Below are 22256 nucleotides of genomic sequence, written 5' to 3' on the forward strand. Positions count from 1 at the left end.
ACCATCAAGAATATTAGCTACAAACTGCAGGCGGATTCTGCAAAAACTTAAAGTACGTGAGTAATCCTGTACAAGTGAGTAGTCATTTTGAAGACATTAAGGCTACTGAGTTATGTAAAATTATTCATATACATAAGTGCTTATGGGGTGGAGCCGAAAGTACCAACTCCAAAACCAGGAAGGAAACAAAATGCTTTGGCCTTTCCACAAAATCCTAGAGATATGTCTCCGGAGAGAACCTGACTGTTACTTGTAGGATGACTCGCTTGCTTTCTTCAAGTAATATCTTCTCTCTTTCTCTTTTTATTTCTGAATGTATTTGGGATAGATACCTTTTTTTTGAAAGTTTGCTCCCTTTCTTGTAGCTTAGCTTGGTGATATTCTGTGGATCGTACTCCCCATCCCATGAATGAGCAATGGCTCCTCACTTAAAAAACAAAACAAAAAAAAATGCAAAGCTTAAAGTGTGATGTTATCAATATATTGACTGCATTTCGTTTGTGAATTTTTTTAGGAGCAAATTGTAAGAATGCTAACAAATACAGCTACTTTTCTGGCCAGTGGCATTGTTCTTTTTCTTCCCTAGCTGTGCAAAATGTAATTCGAAAAGGCATCAATATGCACTAATCTCAATTTGGACATAATTTAGGTAGGCAGCTCTGTAGGGCACCAAAATACAAGGAATAATAATCTTTTCATTTTTAAAAAAAAAAGAATCTATGAATGGACGGATCCTTGATGCTGAATGCTCTAGAGAAGATCCTGGTGGGATGGGTGAATGCTGTCTCTTTCCACAGTTTACGGGCTGCAGTGTGCTATTTCTTAGAATGTCAACAACCCATCCCCTGTAGAACTCTAACTTGCACACCCATTTTGAATTCTCATCCATTCTGGAAATTAATCCTAGGTTTCTTTACTCCTAGTCCTGTTTTTTAACCACAAGATAATCTTTTAGCCCTACATGAATTCACGTATGTTGTTACAAACCAATTCTAAAAACAGTAAACTACCCCAGAATTGTGCATTAGTAAGCTGTTAATGTTTTTCCTGGCTACTACATGCTTAAGGTGCATTGTGAGGAATGAGCACAAGTGATTGCAACTATCCAAGAATTGAATTATTAGTCTACTAATGCACACCTTCGTGTGGGTTATTGTTGAACTAGACAGGAGATTGTTTGTTTGTTCTTTTGGAAAGTGTAAAACTAGCTACATTTAACACTGAGGGGCTGATTTTTTTTTTTTCATGGCTGTCTGTGGAATGATTCCTGGATCATACTAAGAATTTTCATTAATTCATAGATTTAAAGCCCAGGAGGGACAATTATGACAGTCTCTTCTGCCTTTCTGCATAACTCAGGTCATAGATTTTCACCCAGTAATACCTTCATCAACCCCGTAACTTCTCATTAAACTAGAACATAAGATGTGCAATCTCAATTTAAAGACTTCAGGTTTTGGAGAATATGCTAATATGGCTTTACTTGACAATGTGTTCACTAGTTGTGAGTGTTCCATAGCTTAATTGGCATCTTATTACTTTGAAAGGCAGAGAACCTGAGAAATGGGGGATTATAATAATTGGGTATATAAAAATATGAATCTTATTGTCAAGCTTTAAAGCTTATTCTCTTTTGCTTGTCTTCACGCTAATGCTTAACTAAATGTTCTTGTTTCTTGGTATGTACTGTCCTGTGGATCTAATAATATCAACAGTAGAATAAATTAAATTGAGAATATATTTCTTGCTAATGCCAAACTAAAATTTAAGGGCCAGATTTTTAAAAGTGCTCACTCTGCATGCAGCAACTCCCATTGTTCTTAAGAATGTTGTATTGCATATCTTTGCTTTTACAGTGGGTGCTGCTGGGTACTGAGCAACGTTAAAATCTGATTTAAATATGAGGGCTGCCGCACTGGAGACCTGAATTTTGAAGCAACAGGCATCTTCTGGGCCTGCTTTCAAAAAATGGTGTCAGGCTCTTGGTGGAAGGATTGCCTAAGTTTCGCTTTCACTGAGTAACGAAGCCCTGCTGTGCAAGCTGTACAATGGCCGTGGTCTCATTTTGATCGCCAGCAAAATTGCTCCAAAAAGCAATAACACGTGTCCCAACTTAATCCAGCTCTTTCACACACAAAACCTTAATGGTGTTAAATCAGAATAACTTTCCAAATGAATGGACTATGTGACAGTCAAGTTTGTGGAAACAAGAGAGTATGAGCATAACAGAGTAAGGTGGATTTTTGTTCTGTGTGGTTTTTTTTTTTTTTTTTTACATACCTAACTTCATCCAATTCAGTCTGTTATGTATTTCTTTTTGGTATGTGTTGGAAATGGAGATGATGATGATGATACTCTGCAATGCTCCATAAGAAATTCAACAGTATTCTAGGTGATGTTGAAGGTGGCAAGGAATGCTGGAGACTTTTCCTTTAAATTGTTTCCATGCTTTCAAGGATTTGGATAGGTTTGGTGGGCCTCATGCATCCTTAGTTGTCATTAAACCTAATTTTTATATCTGTTAGTATTTGCTGAACTTGGAGTAGATAAATGAGAGGCTGCCCTGTCTCACTGAGTGTGCTTTTTCCTTCATCAAATATGCAGAAAAAAGAATTACTAACTAGTTCACGCAATTTCAAAGTCAAATAAATGATCCAGGATCTGATCCATGACAGATCAATACTTGGTTTCCCTTTGAATAAGAGAGCCTCATAAGAAAATATTAATCTTGTACTTAAAACCAGAGGAGTGCAATAGAGACACTGGCTTTATGGCTTATTATAACAATGTATAACCTCCCCAACTGTATTTTGCCCCCCCCCCCTTTGCCTCTTATGACTGGAGGGGTGTTAATAGGCCACTTCACCTTAAATGGTCCCTTGAAATATGTGTTCACTACTTATGCTAAACGATCTGTTCCACCTTGTATTTACCTGTGACACTTTAAGTATGTTTCCCAGATCAGAAGAAGAGCTCTGTGTAAGCTCAAAAGCCTGTATCTCTGACCAACAGAAGCTGGTGCAATAAAAGATATTATCTCACCCACCTTGTCTCTCTCACATTCTGTATAGTGATATTTAGTAGCCGATGTTGGCATTGGCGTATATTATTACTTACCATGCTTTTTGGGACAAGGTATCTTTTAATATATGTTCTTGGGTGCTCTGTTTAATTTTTTAAGCAGCTGTCTATTTTTGTTTTTAATGTATTGCTTGAAGTGTGGCAATATAACAAGGAGTGCATCATATTCCCTATGTTAAGTTCTTAGTCTGTAGAATAGTTTTGCTAAAATGCAAGATATCATTACAGATAATATCACAGTATATTTATAGGTGAGATGACAGCCATGTACCACTATTTTCAATTGCTTAATGACTTCTTCAAAACAATTTTTGTGCTGACATTCCTCACACTTGTTCTCAGCCCAGAAGTGTGTGTGAATGCTAATCTTGCCACACACCTGTTAATTCTGTCTTTACAGTCATGTAAAATGTGGATAAATGTATAAATATTTTATCTGGAAGTAGTTGTTTTTAAAAGAATAAACTGTCACTTTTATGTGAGCCCAGCAGTCCCCCCCTGCTCCCCCCCCGCGGTTTTGGGATGTCTAGCCCCAGAGGGGAAGTCCCTACAGTTGCTGGGGATTTTCAAACTAACTAACTAACTCCAATTCCCTACATCCTATTTTCTGTTGAATCTGATTTGTTGAATAATTTGTAACTAACTGTCCTTTCTCTCTCACCAAGAGTGACCTATGCACCATTCCACTGATTCCTGTGGAAATTTTTTTGAAGTGTGGGGGCTGTAAGTGCGAAAGATTCTGGGACACATTTGAAGGCCCATTATGAGTGTTTGCCTGTGACATCCTGATACGAAAATGTCTGAAATCCTCAGCAATAAGTTTATTTTGATGAAAGTTATAGAACAGTGCAAATCAAAACAATATTTGATTGTGTCTACCATTGTTTCCATGCAGTGAAGATGATAGTGATATTTAGAGAATCAAAAATATTGAAATAACTTCTTGTAACATTTCTAACTGCTAGATTTTCACTTACATATGGTGCAAAGAAGGAACAAGGACATTTGGCTGAGACAGTCGCTTAAGATCATATGTTAAATGCAAATAGGTTTCTTTTATGTTACTAATATGTTGTATATTAAACATGAGAACTTTAAAAATCTAGTTTGTTTGTAATGAGTTAAGCTCTTTGTTTAATTTGTGTGTTTTTTTTTTTTTTTTTTTAACTTTAACACTGGAAATTCACTTAAATTAATTTCCCTTTTTTGTTTAGTCAGTTTCACTTTCAGGTTCTTACTGCTACAATGCTTGGATTTCAAACACTTCAGCACAATATTTTTTGTCTAAAAATAAACAGTCTGTTTCTGTTGGAATTCAGGGGGAAAAAATCTGGAACAATTTCCAAGTGTCTTAGATTTTATGAAACCTTATTTTTAGAAAATTTAAATTTTGAGGCCATATTTAAGTCAATAATACTCATTCGATTTTAAGATCCCCCCCCCACCCCCCCCCGAAAAGGATCTGTGACAGTGGACTTTTTTAGCTTTGCTTTCATCATTGTTTTTTCCCTTCTTGTTTCAACCCTGCGCGATATTTGAACCCCAATATTTTAGGAAGGATGAATACATTTAGAGAACTATATTTGCTTTTAAGACAGTACTGTGTCTTTCCACCAAAAAATTGTGTCTGAAAGTTCTCTGATGAACCCAGCAGCTGATTCTTAAATATGAAACAGTATTTAATTAAATCCCAGGAACAGATGTTTTATACTGAGGAATTCCAAATTTATTGAAATGCTTCTGCTCTAACAGTATTAGGTTCATGTTGTGTTTTAAATAAAAAACTGGAGTGGTTTCATTGGCGAATTTAAGCAGGCATAGTTTATCTGATGTAATTTATATAGAGAGCCTCTATTCCTCATTAAAAATTGAGCCAGTACAATTCTTTGGAAGTATGTGTGAGAACATTTTGTAAAATGAAGTTAACCTTAATAGAGAAATTTTCCATGCATATTTCTTACATTTCTGTGGTTTAAATACCAACTCAAGAGCTCCTCTAGTTAATGTCCCTTTTTAAGTTTGATTTTTCCCCCCCCCCCCTCAGTTAGGGTATGATTTTGCTTGTGCCCATCTTCTGCTGAAGAACTTTTGATACACACACACACACACAAAATCATTCATGAAATAACACCCTGTACATGCTGTCTGGGAGACATATGAAAGAACTGCTACAAATTAAAATACTACATCTCTTGAATTTATTAGCATGCAACACATCATCATTCCTTCCCCTCCCCCGACCCGTTTTCATAGTTGGGCTAACACTTAAAAAGAAAATAATGATCAGACTTACTTTTTTTCTATGTATATTGTGCAAAGTATTAATCTCTGTTCATAAATGTATTAAGGCAAATAAGCATCCAACAATAAAGGCAGCCTTCATTAAACTCTTTTTATTAGCAAAGCCAACAATTCATACTGCCCTTAGGATATATCCATTTCATAATTATTCTCTCTTGTATTTGAAATGAAAAGAATGTTCCAAATCAAAAATTGGCACTGGTTAGGTTAGTACTGAGACTTCAGCTCTTGTGATAAACTGTTTGTTTCATTGTTACTTAATCTTCTCAGAACATGTCACTATCTGTCTGTCTGTATTGTTCAGATTTGGAATTAGTTTTTACTCCTTTTGTATATTGTCCTCCCCATCCCAACCTCCCTCCTCCTCCCCTTACTCCCCACCCCTGAACTTTGTATAGCGAGTAGCAAATGCAGATCTCCATCATCAAGTTGTTTTCAACATCCAGCTGTTTCCAAATGTACCGTATAAGCATTCAGGATAGGACCTTTAGCTGCAATTTGTCTGCAAGCTACTGCATGTAGTTTTTTATTTTTCCCTGTGTGTAGAAACACCTGGTACCCAACTAAATGAAGACTAAACAGAGAAGATCATTTACTATTTGCAGCCTTTCCACTGCAAGTACTAAAAAACACTACTAATATTTTCAACCTGTTGTCTTAAATCAAAGTTGCATGATGATTATGAAGCAGCAGCCGTTCTTAATTTGTGTGTTTTAAAAGAGTCCTCTAGATATTTAGTATATTTATGATTTGTTATGGTAAATGGGGGGCAACAGTGGGGCAATATTAGGATTCATTTAATAAAGAAGTCGATACTATCCAAGTTCCAGTTACAATTCTTCTTTGAAAGAAGAAGGTTTCAGTGTTAAGATCATTCTCAAACAAGCAGTAGTCTTGGTATTCCTTTGCTCAGTTTGTATTTCATGGACATCTTGTCATGTTCCTGTGCCAGATATGGACTTGCTACAAAACTTGTTTATACACACCAGATGTGTTCATCATAACATCCTGTAATGCTCTGCCAGGTATGGCTGAGGTTCGTTTAAATAAGGTATTTTATGCACAGTGCTGTCTAGTGGCTGAATAATAAAATACAGCTTAGCATTCCATTACACATCCCATCAATTTCAAGCATCTAGCAAAAAATTGTCCAGCTATGAACCATATTTTTAGGGTGACCAGTTGTTCTGATTTTGTAGGGACAGTCCCGATATTTGGGGCTTTGTCTTTTATAGGTGCCTATTAGTCATCCCCCCCCATCCACTGTCCCAATTTTTCATACTTGCTCTCTGGTCACCCTACATATTTTTGTGTTGTTCATTTGTAAGAACACACGTTAACGTAGGTGAAACCCAACATGGAAAGCATATTACAGGGGGCAGTTAACATACTGCATCAGAATTGATCAGGAAGCTACATACCTGTGCATCAGTTAGCAGTGGTTCTCAACCTTTTTACCATTGTGGGCCACATTTGCATCCCACAATGTTTTATGTGGGCTGCATCCAGTACTACCTATATGGCCCTGACGATGTCATATGAGCCTCAGCTGTGTGCTGACTGGGCCGCAAGTGGCCTATGGGCTGCAGGTTGAGAACCACTGAGTTAAGGGAAGTTATTTAATCCAACCACACAGTGCTGCTTTTTCTTTCTTGACTTTTCCAGAGTTATGTTTAAGATACAAAATCTATCAGTGTATTTGGAACTCAGCAGAGAGTTGTAGCAGAAATGTTGCAACAACATCACTGTGTTTTTGATTACATGGGCAATTTTGAGCAGGGTCAGTGTCAAGTATGGAGGATTCAGAGTCCTAGAACGGTAAGACCTTGATATCATCCAGTCCATATCCCCCTGCTAAAGGCAGCATTGTCCCTAAATAAATTCATAAGTGTATGTGTAGCTGCATTTCTTGTTCTATTTTTAGTGGTGGCAAAGGAAGGATTATGAGCTATTCCAGCCAGGCTCTCACACTGACTTTCCATATTTGAAAGAGAGTGTTATAAAACACATTATGCAAGAGGTGGATTGTCTGTGTATGCAGCTATCTAGCACCATTCCATTGTTCAGAATTCATTAATGAGTTATCATAAAAAGGTAACAAATGTTTTTATAAAAGCAGCACCACTTCCGAAGGAGCCAGCTACTCACACTTCTTGGGTGGCTGATACCACTTAAGTCACATATCTCCTAACAGAGCTGAGCTTTGTAGGTATTCTGCATAACTGAAGACCTTATCAGGTTATTCTTCATGAAGGTTTACTGAATTAAAGGGGCTGCAGATTATAAGTATTTTCCTAATACCTTGTAATATTCATACAGTAATTTAATGTTAGCTATCAAACTGAATCCTGAAATTACTGTGTACTGACATTTTCTCTGCTAAATCATATAAAAAGTGTATGATTTTTTTCTGAAAATTTAGATTAGAGGTCAAATGGTCCAATTTAAATGTGTGGTATACTCACAACTACTTGCCAATTGTTTGTTGTTAATTTGTATTACAGTGGCACCTAGAGGCTCCAGTTAAGATTGGGTCCCCAGTAGCATGGGCACTGCACTTACACATGAGACAATCCCCGGAGAGTTTACAGTCTAAATAGAAAAGAAAAAGGTGAGCATGTAAACAGAGGAGGGGAAATGATTTGCCCAAGGTCACACAACAAATCAGTGGCAGAGCAGACGAAAGAGCCCAGAGCTTCTGACTCCCACTGCTTGTTCTATTGACTAGGCCCCACCCGCTCTAATACCAATTTAAAGCACTTTTTAGAGAATGATCATAAATGAAATGGGCTATTATCAGAGAGAAATTATTTATTCTAGAATCAACCTTGCTTGAATTCATCAGAAAATATATTTATCTCAGACAGTAGAATCTAATTTGTCCATATTCCTTTTCATTTTGTACTTTTAGGCTCTAGTTCTTGTTCAGGTGAGTCACTATGGTTGCCACTTCGAAATAATAATTTTTTTTCTGTAGCCTTTCTCAGATTTTCAAATGTATGACAGGAACATGGATCCATATAGCCAATCTTTACCTTCCTATGTAAGATGAAGACATCGGCTTAGCTTACTGCGACTCTGGGGCTGTGGTTGTATGTGACTATGAAATAGCAATTATACCGTAGTTCACATTGAATCACATATGGGCACTTTCCTAAGCAGTTGAAAGGAATGAATGGTGAGCAGAAGGCCAGCATAAGCCTATGCACCATATTAACCCCATGAAAGCCATATTTTGAAGAGTTAAGTGGGTCGTAACTGGAGTGCAGCCTTTATAATAGCCCAGTGCACAGAACTGAATTTCATATAAGACATCTTCCAGCATACACTGAAGCAATTCAGAGGTTCCTGTTGGCTTCAGTGGGCTCTGGATTGGGGCCGTAAACATTAGTGTCTGCTCCCTGAAGCTTTACCACCACTTTCCTTATTCTGTTTGTCACAGCAGAAATACAAGGGATTCACCCCTCTGTTAGGTTCCTGCCCTGATCTTGCCTACTGCAGCAACGGAGATGGGTAGAGAGTAGTTATTGTATGCAAGGCTGCTTGTGGTACAAGTAGGGTGACCAGCAGCAAGTGTGAAAAATCTGAACAGAGGGTGCGGGGTGTGATAGACCTAGGCCAGTTGGGTACAGCAGAGTAGCCCTTATTGGGATCCAGGAAGTGGGTGGGCGAAGCCCGCCCACTGCTAAAGGATCCCCCCCCAGCCTAAGGGGGCGTCCACAGGACCTGGGAAACCAAATAATTACGGGGGACAACTAATGAACAACAGGAACGGGAGTGTGGTCAAAGGGTCAAACGAAGGGAACTGGACGGGGACACCAAGCAGAGAACCCCGGACAGCGCCCACTGCTCCTCAAAGGCGTCAAGGGAGTCAGTGGACACCGCCCAGAGGAACTCTGCCTGGAGGCGTGAACGGACAGAGGATCGGAAATAAGCCCCGCAGTCGCAGGAGACTCCATCGGCCAACCTCCTCACCCTGGTTTTATAGATGGCCACTTTAGCCAGGGCCAGGAGGACATTGACCAGGAGGTCCTGCGACTTAGTGGGGCCACGGACAGGGAGTGCATAGATAAGGAGGTGAGGAGAAAAGTACAACCAAAACCTTAACAAAACATTCATGAGGAGCCGGAATGGGGCTGCAACCTGGCGCATTCCAGATAGACGTACACGCCCGTGCTCACGGCCCCGTGAAGGAGCTGCCAACTGATATCCCCGGCGGGCCTTGGGACTAAGGTGGAATAGAGGCTGGCCCACCGGGGCTCCTCACCTCTAGAGGTGGCAGGAGGTCCCGCCACTTTGTGTCAGGGCGGGACGCGAGGGTGAGGACACGAAGGGTGTGGAGCACGAGCGAGTAGAGATGTTGTTTTGGCGTGGTCTGGAACCGGACTGGCTGCAGCTCGCGTAGCCGGCTCACTGTGAAGGGGTGGGGGGGTCGGTCGGGTCCACGGGGCAGGGGCCCGATGAAAAGGTCCGGAGGGCCTGGAATGGAGGGTGGGCGGGGCGCGCCCTCTCGCAGGACCCGGTCGAGGTAAACCCGAGCAGCGGGCGGCAAAGCGGCCCTCACCTTCTGAAGTACGCACAGGGCAGTACGAGGTCTGGAGAGCCCCATGTGCTGAGCGAGCGTCAGGGGATCCAGCCAGTCTCCCCGGTCGTAGTCCAGGAGGTCTCCGACTCTGGTGACTTCTGCCAGGACCAACTTCTGGCGCACCGAGGGGGACTCCGCCACCTGCACACGGAGCTGGGGGTTGTGTAGCAGGGGCTCCGCGAGGAGATCTTCCCCCACGGAGGCCGCCACGGACCTGGTCGCTGTGAACAGTTCCCAGGTCTGGAGGAGGTCCTGGTAGAAGACCGGCAGCCTGGAGAGGTCTCGCAGAAGACCCCTCGGATGAAGATAAAGGAGCTGCCGGTCATATCGGAGCCCTCGGAAGTGGCGCAGGAAGGCGTGCGCCAATATGCTCCACGCCGGACCAGCTGCACCATAAAAGGAGCCTCTGCAGGGCCTGAAGGCGGAAGACATGGACGTGAGTGCGGAGACACTTCAGGCCCTGCCCTCCCTCCTCCAGGGGTAGATGGAGAACCCCTGCAGAGACCCAGTGCAGTCCTGACCAGAAGAACTCCAGAATCAATTTCTGGAGGTTGGTCAGGAAATCCAGGGCCAGAACCAGGGTGTTGAGCCGGTACCAGAGCATGGACAGGACTAGTTGATTGAGCACCAGTGCCCGCTCTCGAAAGGACAGACACCGGAGTAGTTCTGTCCATCTCCGGAGCCGCTTTACCACCCTGCCCTCTAAACCGTGCCAGTTCTCCGGCGGAGACGGATGCGTGGCAGAAAGGTAAACACCGAGATAGAGCAGCGGACCCGCACTCCACCGGATGGCTTGAAGCGCGGGTTGGAGGGAGCTCGCCTGCCGCCAGTCCCCTACCACCAAGCCAGAGCTCTTGACCCAGTTGACCCGGGCGGAGGAGGCTGCTGAGTACACAGCCTGGCAAGCCTCCACCTGCGCCAAGTTGCCTGGGTTCTGGACCACAAGGAGTACATCATCAGCGTATGCCAACAGGACCAGCCGCAGCTCCGGCTCCCGTAGTGCCAACCCCGTCAACCTCCTGCGGAGGAGACAGAGGAAGGGCTCGATCGCCAGAGCATACAGCTGGCCCGAGAGGGGGCACCCCTGCCGTACTCCTTGCCCGAAGCTGACCGGTTCGGTCAGGGTCCAGTTGAGCCTGACTAGACACTCTGCGGAGGCATACAGCACCTGGAGAAAACCCACAAACTGGGGTCCGAAGCCAAACGCTCGCAGAGTGCTCAGGAGATACCCGTGGTCCACCCTGTCGAACGCCTTCTCCTGATCCAGGGACAGGAGGGCGAACGACAGACCGTCCCTACACCCGAGTTCCAAGAGGTCCCGGACCAGATATAGGTTGTCGAATATTGTGTGGCCCGGGACGGTGTAGGTCTGGTCTGGGTGGATCACCTCCGCCAGCACGGACCCTAGCCGCAAGGAGATGGCTTTCGCTATGACCTTGTAGTCTGTGCTGAGGAGCGAGAGGGGACGCCAATTTCGTAAATCGCGGAGGTCCCCCTTCTTTGGCAATAAGGCGAGCACGGCTCGCCTGCACGAAAGAGGGAGGACCCCGTTTTGCAAAGACTCGGCCCAGACGGTGACTAGGTCTGGGCCGAGGACGTCCCAGAACACGTGGTAGAACTCCACGGTCAGCCCGTCCATGCCCGGAGATTTATTGGTGGGCATGCGGCGGAGGGCTTCCGAGAACTCGGCCAGAGTGAGAGGCAGTTCTGGCCGGTCTCAGTCGCCCGCGCTGACCGTCGGGAGTTCGTCCCAGAGCACTCTGCAAGCGTTAGGATCGGTCAGATCCGGGGAGAAAAGGCCTGCGTAGAAGGCCCTGGCCCTCCCGCACATCTCCGCCGGATCCGTGAGGGGGGTGCCGTCCTCTGCGAGGAGGCAGGTGACGTGCTTCTTGGCCCCCCTCTTTTTCTCCAGGGCGTAGAAGAAGCGGGAGCCACGATCCATCTCCCAAAGGAGGCGGATGCGGGATCGAACAAAAGCACCCCGGGCCCGATGGTCCTCGAGGGCCTGGAGCTCCTCCCGCTTCTCCCGGCATGCCCCGCAGAGGGATGGATCCTCGGGGCTGGCGGCCAGACGCCTCTCCAGCTCTAAGACCTCCTGTTCCAACTGCCCTATCGCCGCATCCCTCCGTCGGCTGGCGCCCCGGGTGTAGTCACGGCAGAAGAGCCGGGCGCGCACCTTCCCTAGGTCCCACCACCGCCACGCTGAGGGAAAGGCACGCCGCTGCCCTCGCCAGGCCAACCAGAACTCCCGGAAGGACGCCACAAAGCCCATGTGCCCCAACAAGCTGTTATTAAAATGCCAATAGGCCGGCCCCGGCCTCTCTGCACAGAGAGAGACCGTCACGGTGGCCAGGTGATGATCGGAGAATGGGGCCGGCCGCATGCTGGAGGAGTGGGCCTGTGAAAGATGGAAACGTGATAAATAGATGCGGTCCAACCGGGAGTAGCGCGACCGACGGGCCTCCACCCGGACAAAAGTGAACGTCAAGACGTCGTCCGGGTGGTGGTCGCGCCAGACGTCCACCAGGGAGTGACGATCGACTATCTCCCGGAGGATGTCCGCGGCGGCCGGGCACTGCTCGGTCCCAGAGCGGTCCCGCTCCTCGAGGGTCATATTAAAGTCCCCGCCCAGGACCAGGCACTCATGAGGATCTAAAGTGCCAAGGAAGGTGGACGCCTGCTGAAAGAAACGTAGCCGCTCTGGGCCCGATGTCAGGGCATAGACGTTGACAAAATTGACCACGAGCCCCTCCAAACGGACCCGGAGGTGCAGCAGGCGGCCTGGCACAGCCTCGGCGACCCCCAGCACCTCGGGCCGTAGGTTGGGGGAGAACAGGGTCGCCACTCCAGCCGTATGAACTGTGAGATGGCTAAAGTAGACCCTGTCCCCCCATTCCAGCCACCAGCTAGCTTCGGCGGCCGGATCCGTATAGGTCTCCTGCAGGAAAATCACAGAGTACCCCCCCTCCCTAAGGAAGAAGAGCACCTGGCACCTGCGGAGACCCATCCTACAGCCCCGGGTGTTTAATGTGATGATGGTAAGAGGTTCCATGAGAAGGGCTGGGGGGGATCCTTGCCGGCAGGGACGCTCGCGGTTCCCAACAGGCCGCGCAACAATCCGTGACCTACCCCATAGGTAATTAGGGAGTCACGGAAGAGGCGGACCCGCTGGTAAGTCGCGGCAGCCTGCTTCCCGGTCCTTTTACCCTCCCCCATGAGGGCCCTCGCGGCCCGGAGGATGAGATGGAAATCCCCCCATCGCTGCAGGGCGAGCTGCACTTTATTACGGGAGCCCCGGACGTCCTCAAGGAACTCCCGCAGCTCCTCTCGCAGCGTATGGGGGGGCCGGGGTCACAGCCCGTGGCCCACCGAAACGGGCAGGCAAGGGGCAGACCCCCGACGTGGCGCCCGATGGGCTGGCGCCACGCAGCCCCCCTCAAACCCTGGCTCGATTGGGGGCGGCGGAGGGAAGGTAGCAGCCCCTAGTGAGTTGGGACTGGGGAATCAGAAGCCGCTCCCTGGGGGCTATCCTCTAGGAGCGAGGAGATGACGGCCCCAGGGGCGGCAATGATAGCACGGGAGGTGGGGGGGACGGGGGCGGGGTTGACATCAGGGGCAGGGCAGGGATCCAGAGTAGGGGCAAGGCAGGGGTTGGGTGCAGAGCCAGGGAGAGGGGCAAAGGCAGGATCCTGGGCCCCAGGAGCCAAGCCGTTGGAAAATGGCCCCTCTCGATCAGGCTCTGGGAGGTGGGGGTGCGGCAGGGGGCCCTCCATGATGCTGGGCTCTGGCACCACAGCTGACATAGTAGTCACAGCACCATCAGTGGGGTCCCCACCCAGGAAGGAGGTCAGTCGCCCCACGCCCTCAAGGGGCAACCCGTGGGGCTCGGGTCCCAGCCGCAGTGCACCAGCGGTTGCCTCGGTGGACTTGGCGGCTAACAGCCGGGTGCCACCCACGGCCGGGCAGGTGGAGGAGCCCTGGGAACCCTTGGAGGCGGGAGCAAAGGTAGCGGTTAGGGGAAGGGGACATGGGAAAGACGGGGCTGGGGTGAGGTCGCTCAGATCGAGGCCCGCTAGCAGAGGGTCGTCCTCCACCTGGGTAACTGGGGTCAGACCCAGGGCCTCGATCTCCTCATAAATGGAGGGAAGCTCTCCTTCCGCCACCCCAGAGGTCTCCCCGCTAGTGCCCGAAGCGACACTTGCCCCGAGGCTCACGGGGGCTCCGGATAGTAACGGGGCAGGTGGAGCTACATCGGGATCCTTGGAGGGAAGGGACTCCAAGGGAGGGACGGTACTGCCCTCCCGTGCTGCCATGTTTTCCCCAGCCGGCACCAGGGGATGGTATGCGTCCGCGGGCAAGGCAGAGGGCTCAGCATCGGCGCCCCCCGTCCTGGTCTTCCGGAGGGCTTCTGCATCGGTGGAAAGGAGCGGAGCTCGAGTCTTCCGTTTGCCCCGCTTCCCCTGGACTAGGGCCCAGCCCTCCATGGCATCATCGGGGGGCTGGCTAAGAGGGGTCAGGTCAGGGGGGAAGAATGATGGCTCAGGGACCGTGGGAGACAGCGGTGGGGCGGAATAAGGGAGGGAAGAGTCCCCCTGGGGCAGGCCCTCTCCCACGCTTGGCGGTATCCCTGCCGCACCCTCCTCTAGGGGCCCCGCCGAATTGTAGGCAGCAGAGGCGGGGCTTTCCCGCTTCTCTGGGCGTGCTGGGGGGAGCGCCCCTTGGGCCCGAGCGGGAGCAGTGATGGACTGAGTAGGAGGAGGGGCGGCTTCGGGCGCCAGGCAGCCAGGGGCGCCGGCAATGACGGGGCCAGCGCCCTGCCAGGGCTCGGGGGTCCCAGATGCCTCTCCTTCCCGGGCCAAGGGGCAGTCCCTCCGGACGTGCCCCATCGCCCGGCAGAGGTAGCACCGGGCCTCCCCCATGGAATAATGCACCCAGTAGTGGGCCCACTGGTAGGGGATCAAAAAGGACCCCTCAAGCGCCTCTCCGTCACGCGCCGCCGGCGGCAGTTGCAGCTGCACTTGCCGGCGGAACGAGAGGACATGACGGAGGGTGGGGTCCTTGCAGCCCAGTGAGAGAGGGCTCAAAACAGAGATGGGCTTCTCCAGGGTAGAGAGGGCAGGTAACAGGGTGGCATTGGGAAGGAAGGGAGGGACGGAGGTCAGGACCAGGCGGATGCCCAGGTCGTCCAGTGGCTCAAGGGGGACGAATACGCCCCCCACCACCAGGCCCTTCTCCACTGCCTCCTGGGCGGCGGCCTCCGATGGCAGGAAGAAGACTACCTTCCTGTACATTTTGGAGGCCGCCACAATGGCCGTGGGCCCCACCGCCCTCGACAACGCCCGCACGTAGGTCTCCACGTGGGGCGAGGCAGGCACCAGGAGGCAACGGACGCCGTGCTTCCTGGTCATGGTGGGAAAAGGGCCCCGGCCGCTATAGCTGGTAGCGGAGGCGGCGGGCGGGAGAGATGACATAACGGTAGGCGGGGGGCTGCCGCCACCTGGGCGTACGCCCTGGGGGCCGGGGGAGGGACACCTGCAGAGCTGGTAGAAGGAGCAGCAGGGTGGGAGGCCGCGGCCGGTGGCGGGGCTGCGGCAGTAAGGGCAGTCCCTGCCATGGAGGGCCTGGACTTTTTGGCAGGGCCCTTCCCCTTCTTCCTACCCTGGCCCTTCCCGCCGGCGGGGGGGGCTCCCCCAGAATCTAATGGGGGGGAGGGACGTGGCAGCAACGGAGGTCACCCCGGTGCCCGCCGCTGCTGGCACCCCGGCGGGGACGGTGACAGGTGGTTTGGCAGCGGCAGTTAAGGTAGAGGCTTGAGGGGGTGACGGAGGGGCAGGCGGGGGAGGGGTATCTAGGGCTGCTGGAGGGGCCCCACCCGTCGTATCCCCCGCCATAATGAGCAGGGAGGGAGGGAAGGACACCAGAAAGAGGAGGGGAAAGGGGAGGCAGGTCAACCACTCCTCCCCACTAGGCTGCAGGCAGGGGAGGAGGGCGCCAAGGGGGATGGGCTGGACAGGGGGCTTTCAAGGGCTTGTGGGGGACAGTCACCGACTCAGAGTAGAAAACCGGCTCCTCTAGCTGCACTAGGGGAGGGGGGTCATAACATTCGGGGAGTGCAGTGAGATCGGGGCAAACACAAACAGGGGAAGGGCACAAGCGCATGGGAGGGGGCATGGGCGCACTGAGTAAGGGGCCAATCAGGGCAGGGGTATCACATGGGGAGGGGGGAGAACCAGGCTGGAGGCAGGACAGGGAACCTAGGGGCTGACTTCAGAGGCAAGGGCGGGGCAAACAAGCAAAGGCTGCAGAGGGAGAAGGGCGGGTCAGGCAAACAAACTGAAGCCAGTGAAGTGCTGGGGTAAAGGGGAGGGCAAAAATGCTGCAAGGGGAAAAATGGGGCAGGGAGCCAGGGACAAAGCTGGGGGCTGCTGAAGGGGGTCAGTCCAGGATGGGGCGGGGGGCACGTGTGCCCACGTGCGCTTGCAAAAAAGTCAGTGCGGGCTGGCTGCTGCTGCAGGCCCAAAAGGTGGTGAAAGGGGGCAGCAGGCCAAGCAAGCAGCGGAGTCCCAGAAGCAGGAGCTTGAGGCAGATGGTAAGTGTCCACTGGGGGTGGTGGAGGGGGCAGTGCTGATGGTTGGGGGCGGGGGGGGACACACTGATGGACTAGGGGGCAGGCTCCATGCCACACCCGTGTGTCCCCACAAACACAGTCAGGACCCCCACCACAAGAGCACAGTCCAAAAGTTACTCAGCCTTCTGGCCCCCTCCACAGTGGTCTGCAGAGTCCTTGTGCGCTCCCCCAGCAGCAGATGGCCTCGTCCCCTCCTCCTTCAGGGTCCAGCAGCTCTCAGGCAGCAGCAGCTGCTCCAGGCAGCAGCCTGGTGGCCAGGCAGGCAGAGAGGACCCCTCACAGGTGGTGTTGGTGGTGGTGTCCACAGCAGCGGTAGCAGCAACAGCTGGGATAGGGGTCCCTCACTCCCCCCCTCTGGGGAGTGGACCAGCAGCTTCCCCCAGAGGCTGTAGTTGGAGCAGTAACAGTAGCACCCAAGGGTGGGTGGGGGAGTCCAGCAGCTAGCCAGCAACCAGGTAGTGGAGAAGGGGGGTGGGTGGATGGTGTCCAGCCCGGCCAGGGGAGCAGCTGGAGCAGAGGCAGTGGTGGCAGCAGCAAGGGCCCAAGGCCCAGCAGCAGTCTCTCTCCTCCCTCCAGGCCAGTCGGGTTCAGCAGAGGAGCCAAAGACGGGTCTACTGGCCACTGGACGAACAGGGTTCTATTCCCTGACTGACCAGAGCAGGGGCTGCTCCAGGCTAATGAGAATACCTGACTCCAATTAACCTGCAAAGAGCCAGGTGAGGCCATTACGCTAAGGTGACCACTTGACTCTAATTAAGGCCCCTCTCATACTGTAAAAGGGCTCACTCCAGCCTGGCAGAGGAGAGGAAGTGTGGCTGAAGGGCTGGTTAATGAAGACACCCTCAAGTCATTGGTAAGGGAGCCCTAAGTTAAGGGTGAAGAAGGGAGAAGCAGGAGAGCTGTGGGGAAGTGGACCAGGGAAATGTAGCAACTTTGGCAGTGAAAGGTTGGCTGCCAACAGCTGCTATCATTAGGGTCCCTGGGCCGGAACCCGGAGTAGAGGGCAGGCCCAGGTTCCCCCCAACCCACCACTACAGAAACCCCTCCTGGGAGGGGAAAACAGGCCCCTGTCAGAACAGGAGGCTAAACTGTTTTGGTATGAGGCTGCAGGAGCAACACAAACTGTGGGAGTTCTCACAAACCTCCTTGCTGGCTTATGATGAAAAGGGCTCAGTAGACTCTATCCCTGGCCCTAGAGAGAAAAGGGCTATGTGGAGGGTTGCAGTGAGCCTCTGAAGCTAGCATAAACCGCCTGGAAGTGCGGGACCCACGGGGACAAGGTTGGCGCTCTGCCACAGGGGTAATAGGAACCTATATAAGAGAGCCCCAAATATCGGGACTGTCCCTATAAAATCGGACCATCTGGTCACCCTAGGTACAAGTCACCTTTATCCTGGTCAAACTCTCATGGACAGCAGTTAGTGTTTAAAATGTCTGACTGTAATACACATGTACAGTCTGGATAGAGACATGTGTAGGCTGTTTCCTGGCCCATATATTACAAGTGTTTACCTCATGAACTCCTCACAAGTTTTAAACAAAAAAGATCCTTTAGCAACAAAGTGATTAGCAAGCTTGTGCTATAAATATTTACAGTTGTGAATATAAGCAAGGCTGGAGATATGCTGGAGAAATTCTGGTGAGGGGAGTTTCAACTAAACAGGAGATTTAGCATTTTGCCCACTGAAAAATTACAGAAAATCTTGTCTCGTACAACAGGATTTATCCCATTTCCTGAAGAGCAGTTTTGCTGGTTCTTTTTGTATATTAATTGACCACTGTCTCCACTTGTTATAGCTGTATTATAATGGGTCTTATTCAAACCATTTCTACTCCTTTTGGAAATAATCGTGGAGAAAACAATGTTTGAATTCCTTCTGTTCTTTCTAAACTCTCTCCAAGTTGGTTCACCTGTCTAGTTATCACTATTAGGATTGAAGTGAGGTCCCTTAGTTTTACCTTTTAACTACTATGCACTACGTTACAGATGGATGAGACAAACAAGCAGGCTGGGGAGGGGCTGAGGGAGATGGAGTAACCAAAATAATACTATGTGCACAGTTGGTGGCTAATCAGGAGCCATTTGTCCCATCTCTCTCTCACTTGCTAAAGAATCAACAAAGTTCCAAAATCTCTGCAGCATGGAAGAAAAGAGAGGTTTTGATGTGAGACCATGACCAGTGTTGCGAACTCTCATGATTTTATCATGAGCCTAATGACAATTATTGTTTTCCTTAAAGTCCCAGCTTCTGGAGTCAAGTGGATAGGTGATGATTTCAGCCTTAGTTATTAAAGAAAAAGTAAGTTTCTAGTCCTCATGGCTGTGGAGAAAGCTTCAAAATGTAAAGTGCACCCTAAAGGCTCAAAACAAACAGAAAGCAAATTTAAAAAAAAACCAAATCTATTATTTTTTACATAATCTCATGATTGTTAAAGCCAATCTCATGATTTTTGGTGAGCCTGACTCACAATTTTTGAACATTTGGGGATGGCAGTACTGCCTCGGGTATAACCTCTCATAACCTTGAGCTTGTTTGGAGGCTCTAGCAGGAGAGCGCAACTATCGTATACCCTTGAAATAATAGGTTTCAGAGTAGCAGCCGTGTTAGTCTGTATCCGCAAAAAGAAAAGGAGGACTTGTGGCACCTTATGCTCAGATAAATTTGTTAGTCTCTAAGATGCCACAAGTCCTCCTTTTCTTCTTGAAATAATAGACACTTGGGGCTAAAATCAACTCTGTTAGACTGGTGTAACTGGAATCAGAATCTTTCCCCAAGGGGATTTGTCTACCCAGATGCAGCAGTTAGAGGATGAATACCTCTAATAGCACCGTCTTCATGCAGCTTCACAGATTTTACAGGTTTGGATATAGAATGGTTGTTTTGTTTTCTTTTTGGTTTACTAATCCTTTCGCCAGCAGTTTTTGTAGCACTCATCACAGGTGTTTAAATCCTTAAATAAGACATTTAATACAAGGAATGTACCAGCCTATATGTTTTAACAATGCAAAACTGTAATGGTGTATAAACCAAGTATTAGTGTATCAAGTAATCTGACCGTTGCCTTGTGAAGTTAAAGGTTGCAGAATCATGAACTGTAACCTGCAGTACTTGCTGATACCTCAATTAATCAGGTGCTTATGAAATGCCATTTTAATAATTAAAATCAAGTAAGAATTAAGGTGTTTCTTTTCTAGAAATGTGAATCCTTGTAGAGGGAAAAGCAATCAATTAAAGTGTTTTTTTTTTTCCACAAGTGAAATGATATAGACACAAGGTATTGTGGATTTAGTATCAGAATAGAGTAGATTAAAAGCACAAAAGCAGCACTGAAAAGTGTTGCCTCTTTCCAAGAGAAATGGAATATGGTTCAGTAGAAGCCAGCATACTACAAAGCTAACACAAGGGAAAAATCAGTCTTTCATAAATATAAAAGTCAGAAAACTGGTGGAGCAACTAGTTCAGAAAAATGGGCCAGATCGCTGTGAGATCAAGGAAAAGATTTTTTTTGTACTCATCAGAGTGCTTAATATCCTGCCAATTCAAAATCTCCTTGATAGATTTCTGAATCCTATTTACAGCCCAGTTTATGTATAAACTCAATATTTACAGCTATTTTTGTCAATCAATTTGTAACTAAAGGATTTTTTTTTTTTTTTTTTTTTTTGCAACATTCTGAACAGATCAATAATCTGTGGTTGAGGAGGTGGGCCCTATGCACACCTGTATGTGTTGTGTTATTGTAGATTTTTAACTAAGGTGTCAGAAATGCAAGTAAAAATGTTGCACTGTGGATTATTGATCAAGTTCAGCAGCAGCTTAAATTTACAAATTGGATGCAAGTGGCAAATAACTGAATTAACATTCAGGAAACGTGCAAAATGAGTGTAACAGTAATGATTCAGGGCAGTGGTTGTCAAATTTACTTGATCGTGTCCCCCTTCTTTGTGTCTGTAGTAGTGTACACCCCCCCACCCCCCCAGGTGCTCAGCTCTGTGTTCTTGGGGAACCAGGGTGCAGTATCCAGCCTGTCTGAAAATACACCCCCCATCCCACCCTTAAACCAAAAGCCATCAGAGAAAAAACTTGCAGAGAGCATTGAAGGGCGTTGGGAGACACACCTAGACCCCTCCTGACAAGAGTGACAAGATTAAAACATCTCCATTAGCATGCAGAATGAAGAACAGAGATAACTCCCCTAGCCTCTTCTGCATGAAAGATGGGACAGGGAGACATCTCAATTTGCATACAGAATGGAGAACCGCACAGAACTCTGGGACGCACTTCATCATGGGAATCTCTGCTCCAGATGTTAATGAACCTACGTCTGCACACACCCAGCTCAGCAATTATCAGACCAATTCTAGTAATAAATCCATGATTGATATCCAAAATACTGAAGCAGCCTAGTTGCATTGTGAGCTCCCTGGAAGAAAACACCACCCAGAGCCAAGAGTGATCAGCTCCTATTGTCTAGCCTAAAGAAAACCCTTGAGTCATCAAAAAGAAAAGGAGTACTTGTGGCACCTTAGAGACTAACCAGTTTATTTGAGCATGAGCTTCACGAAAGCTCATGCTCAAATAAACTGGTTAGTCTCTAAGGTGCCACAAGTACTCCTTTTCTTTTTACGAATACAGACTAACACGGCTGTTATTCTGAAACTTGAGTCATCAGTTTATCTGTAAACAAATCTAATGTTCTCCCTTGAACCATTGTATTTTTCCTCTACAAAAATCCCTACTCACCTTCCAATCAGTGTTCTGATGCTTAGATCCAAACTATGCATCATTCCACTGGGACTCCATCTTCTCCTGACTGATCATGCTGGGGCCTCTGCCTGTCTCCTGCCCTCAGGACCCTGAGCTACCACTATCACCTGGGAACTCTGACCAGTTCAAGCCTCCTGGAGTGGGTGAGATCCCCCTCTTTCTCTCTCTCTCTCTCTACCTCAGTTAACCAACATAACAGTTACATTATAAAAGGTTTAGGCTCTCCTTGTGTAGTTATAATTATTATTCAATAAATAGCTTTTATGGTTAAGCTGGTTGCTTCTCTCTCTCTCTCTCGCTGAACTCTACTCTTCTGTGTTTTTAGCTTTTCCCATTTACTCTGCAGCAACGCTTCTTTTACCTAAGCTAAAGATCCCTGTAGTGCCCAAAAATGTGGTGGGGTTTGCTCATCAAGTGGGTTACTGCCAGTACAATTGTGACATGAAAGTGGGATAGGGACGTGTTAAACCTGTGGCATATAAGGGCGGAGGCAGCTTAAACTGCTGCTCAGCCCAGCCTGTTGAGACTAGGGGCACATAGGGGTGACAGCTTGAAGGGGCTGCTTGGCCCAGCCCATTGAGACCAGGGACATATGAGGGGATCGGCTTGAGAGTGCTGATTGACCCGGTCCGCTCAGACTTTCTCTGTGTGTGTGTCCGTGTTCATCTAGTTCGAGGACTGGGGGAACCTAGGTCCTGAAGGATAGCTCCATTGGGAGGTGACTTTCAGAAAGGAGTAGAGCTCCATATGAACACACAAGTGACATAAGCAGCACGTTAATAGAATTACAGAACCCCCCCTCCCAGAAGAGTAACCCTAAGAAATGAGCATACCCCAAAGTAACAGGCGTATCGGGTAACGCAGCTCTGAAGGCAGAGCAGCGAGCTGTGGC

General features: G+C 48.5%; 1 protein-coding gene across 2 annotated transcripts in view; it reads left to right on the top strand.

Moving 5' to 3' along the window:
- GNA14 (G protein subunit alpha 14) overlaps positions 1-22256 on the top strand; it is a 66426-nt gene that overhangs the window by 15533 nt on the left and 28637 nt on the right. The window contains exon 1 of one of the 2 annotated variants that reach the window (XM_037901813.2): positions 21210-21507. The exons of the other annotated variant lie outside the window; for it this stretch is intronic. Within the exon in view, the coding sequence (XP_037757741.1) occupies positions 21417-21507 (91 nt within the window). The 5' untranslated portion in view covers positions 21210-21416. Of the gene's footprint in view, positions 1-21209; positions 21508-22256 lie in introns of those variants that run through there. 2 annotated transcript variants of the gene reach the window in all.

The sequence above is a fragment of the Chelonia mydas genome, chromosome 5 (assembly GCF_015237465.2).
Source record: "Chelonia mydas isolate rCheMyd1 chromosome 5, rCheMyd1.pri.v2, whole genome shotgun sequence".
NCBI lineage: Eukaryota > Metazoa > Chordata > Testudines > Cheloniidae > Chelonia > Chelonia mydas.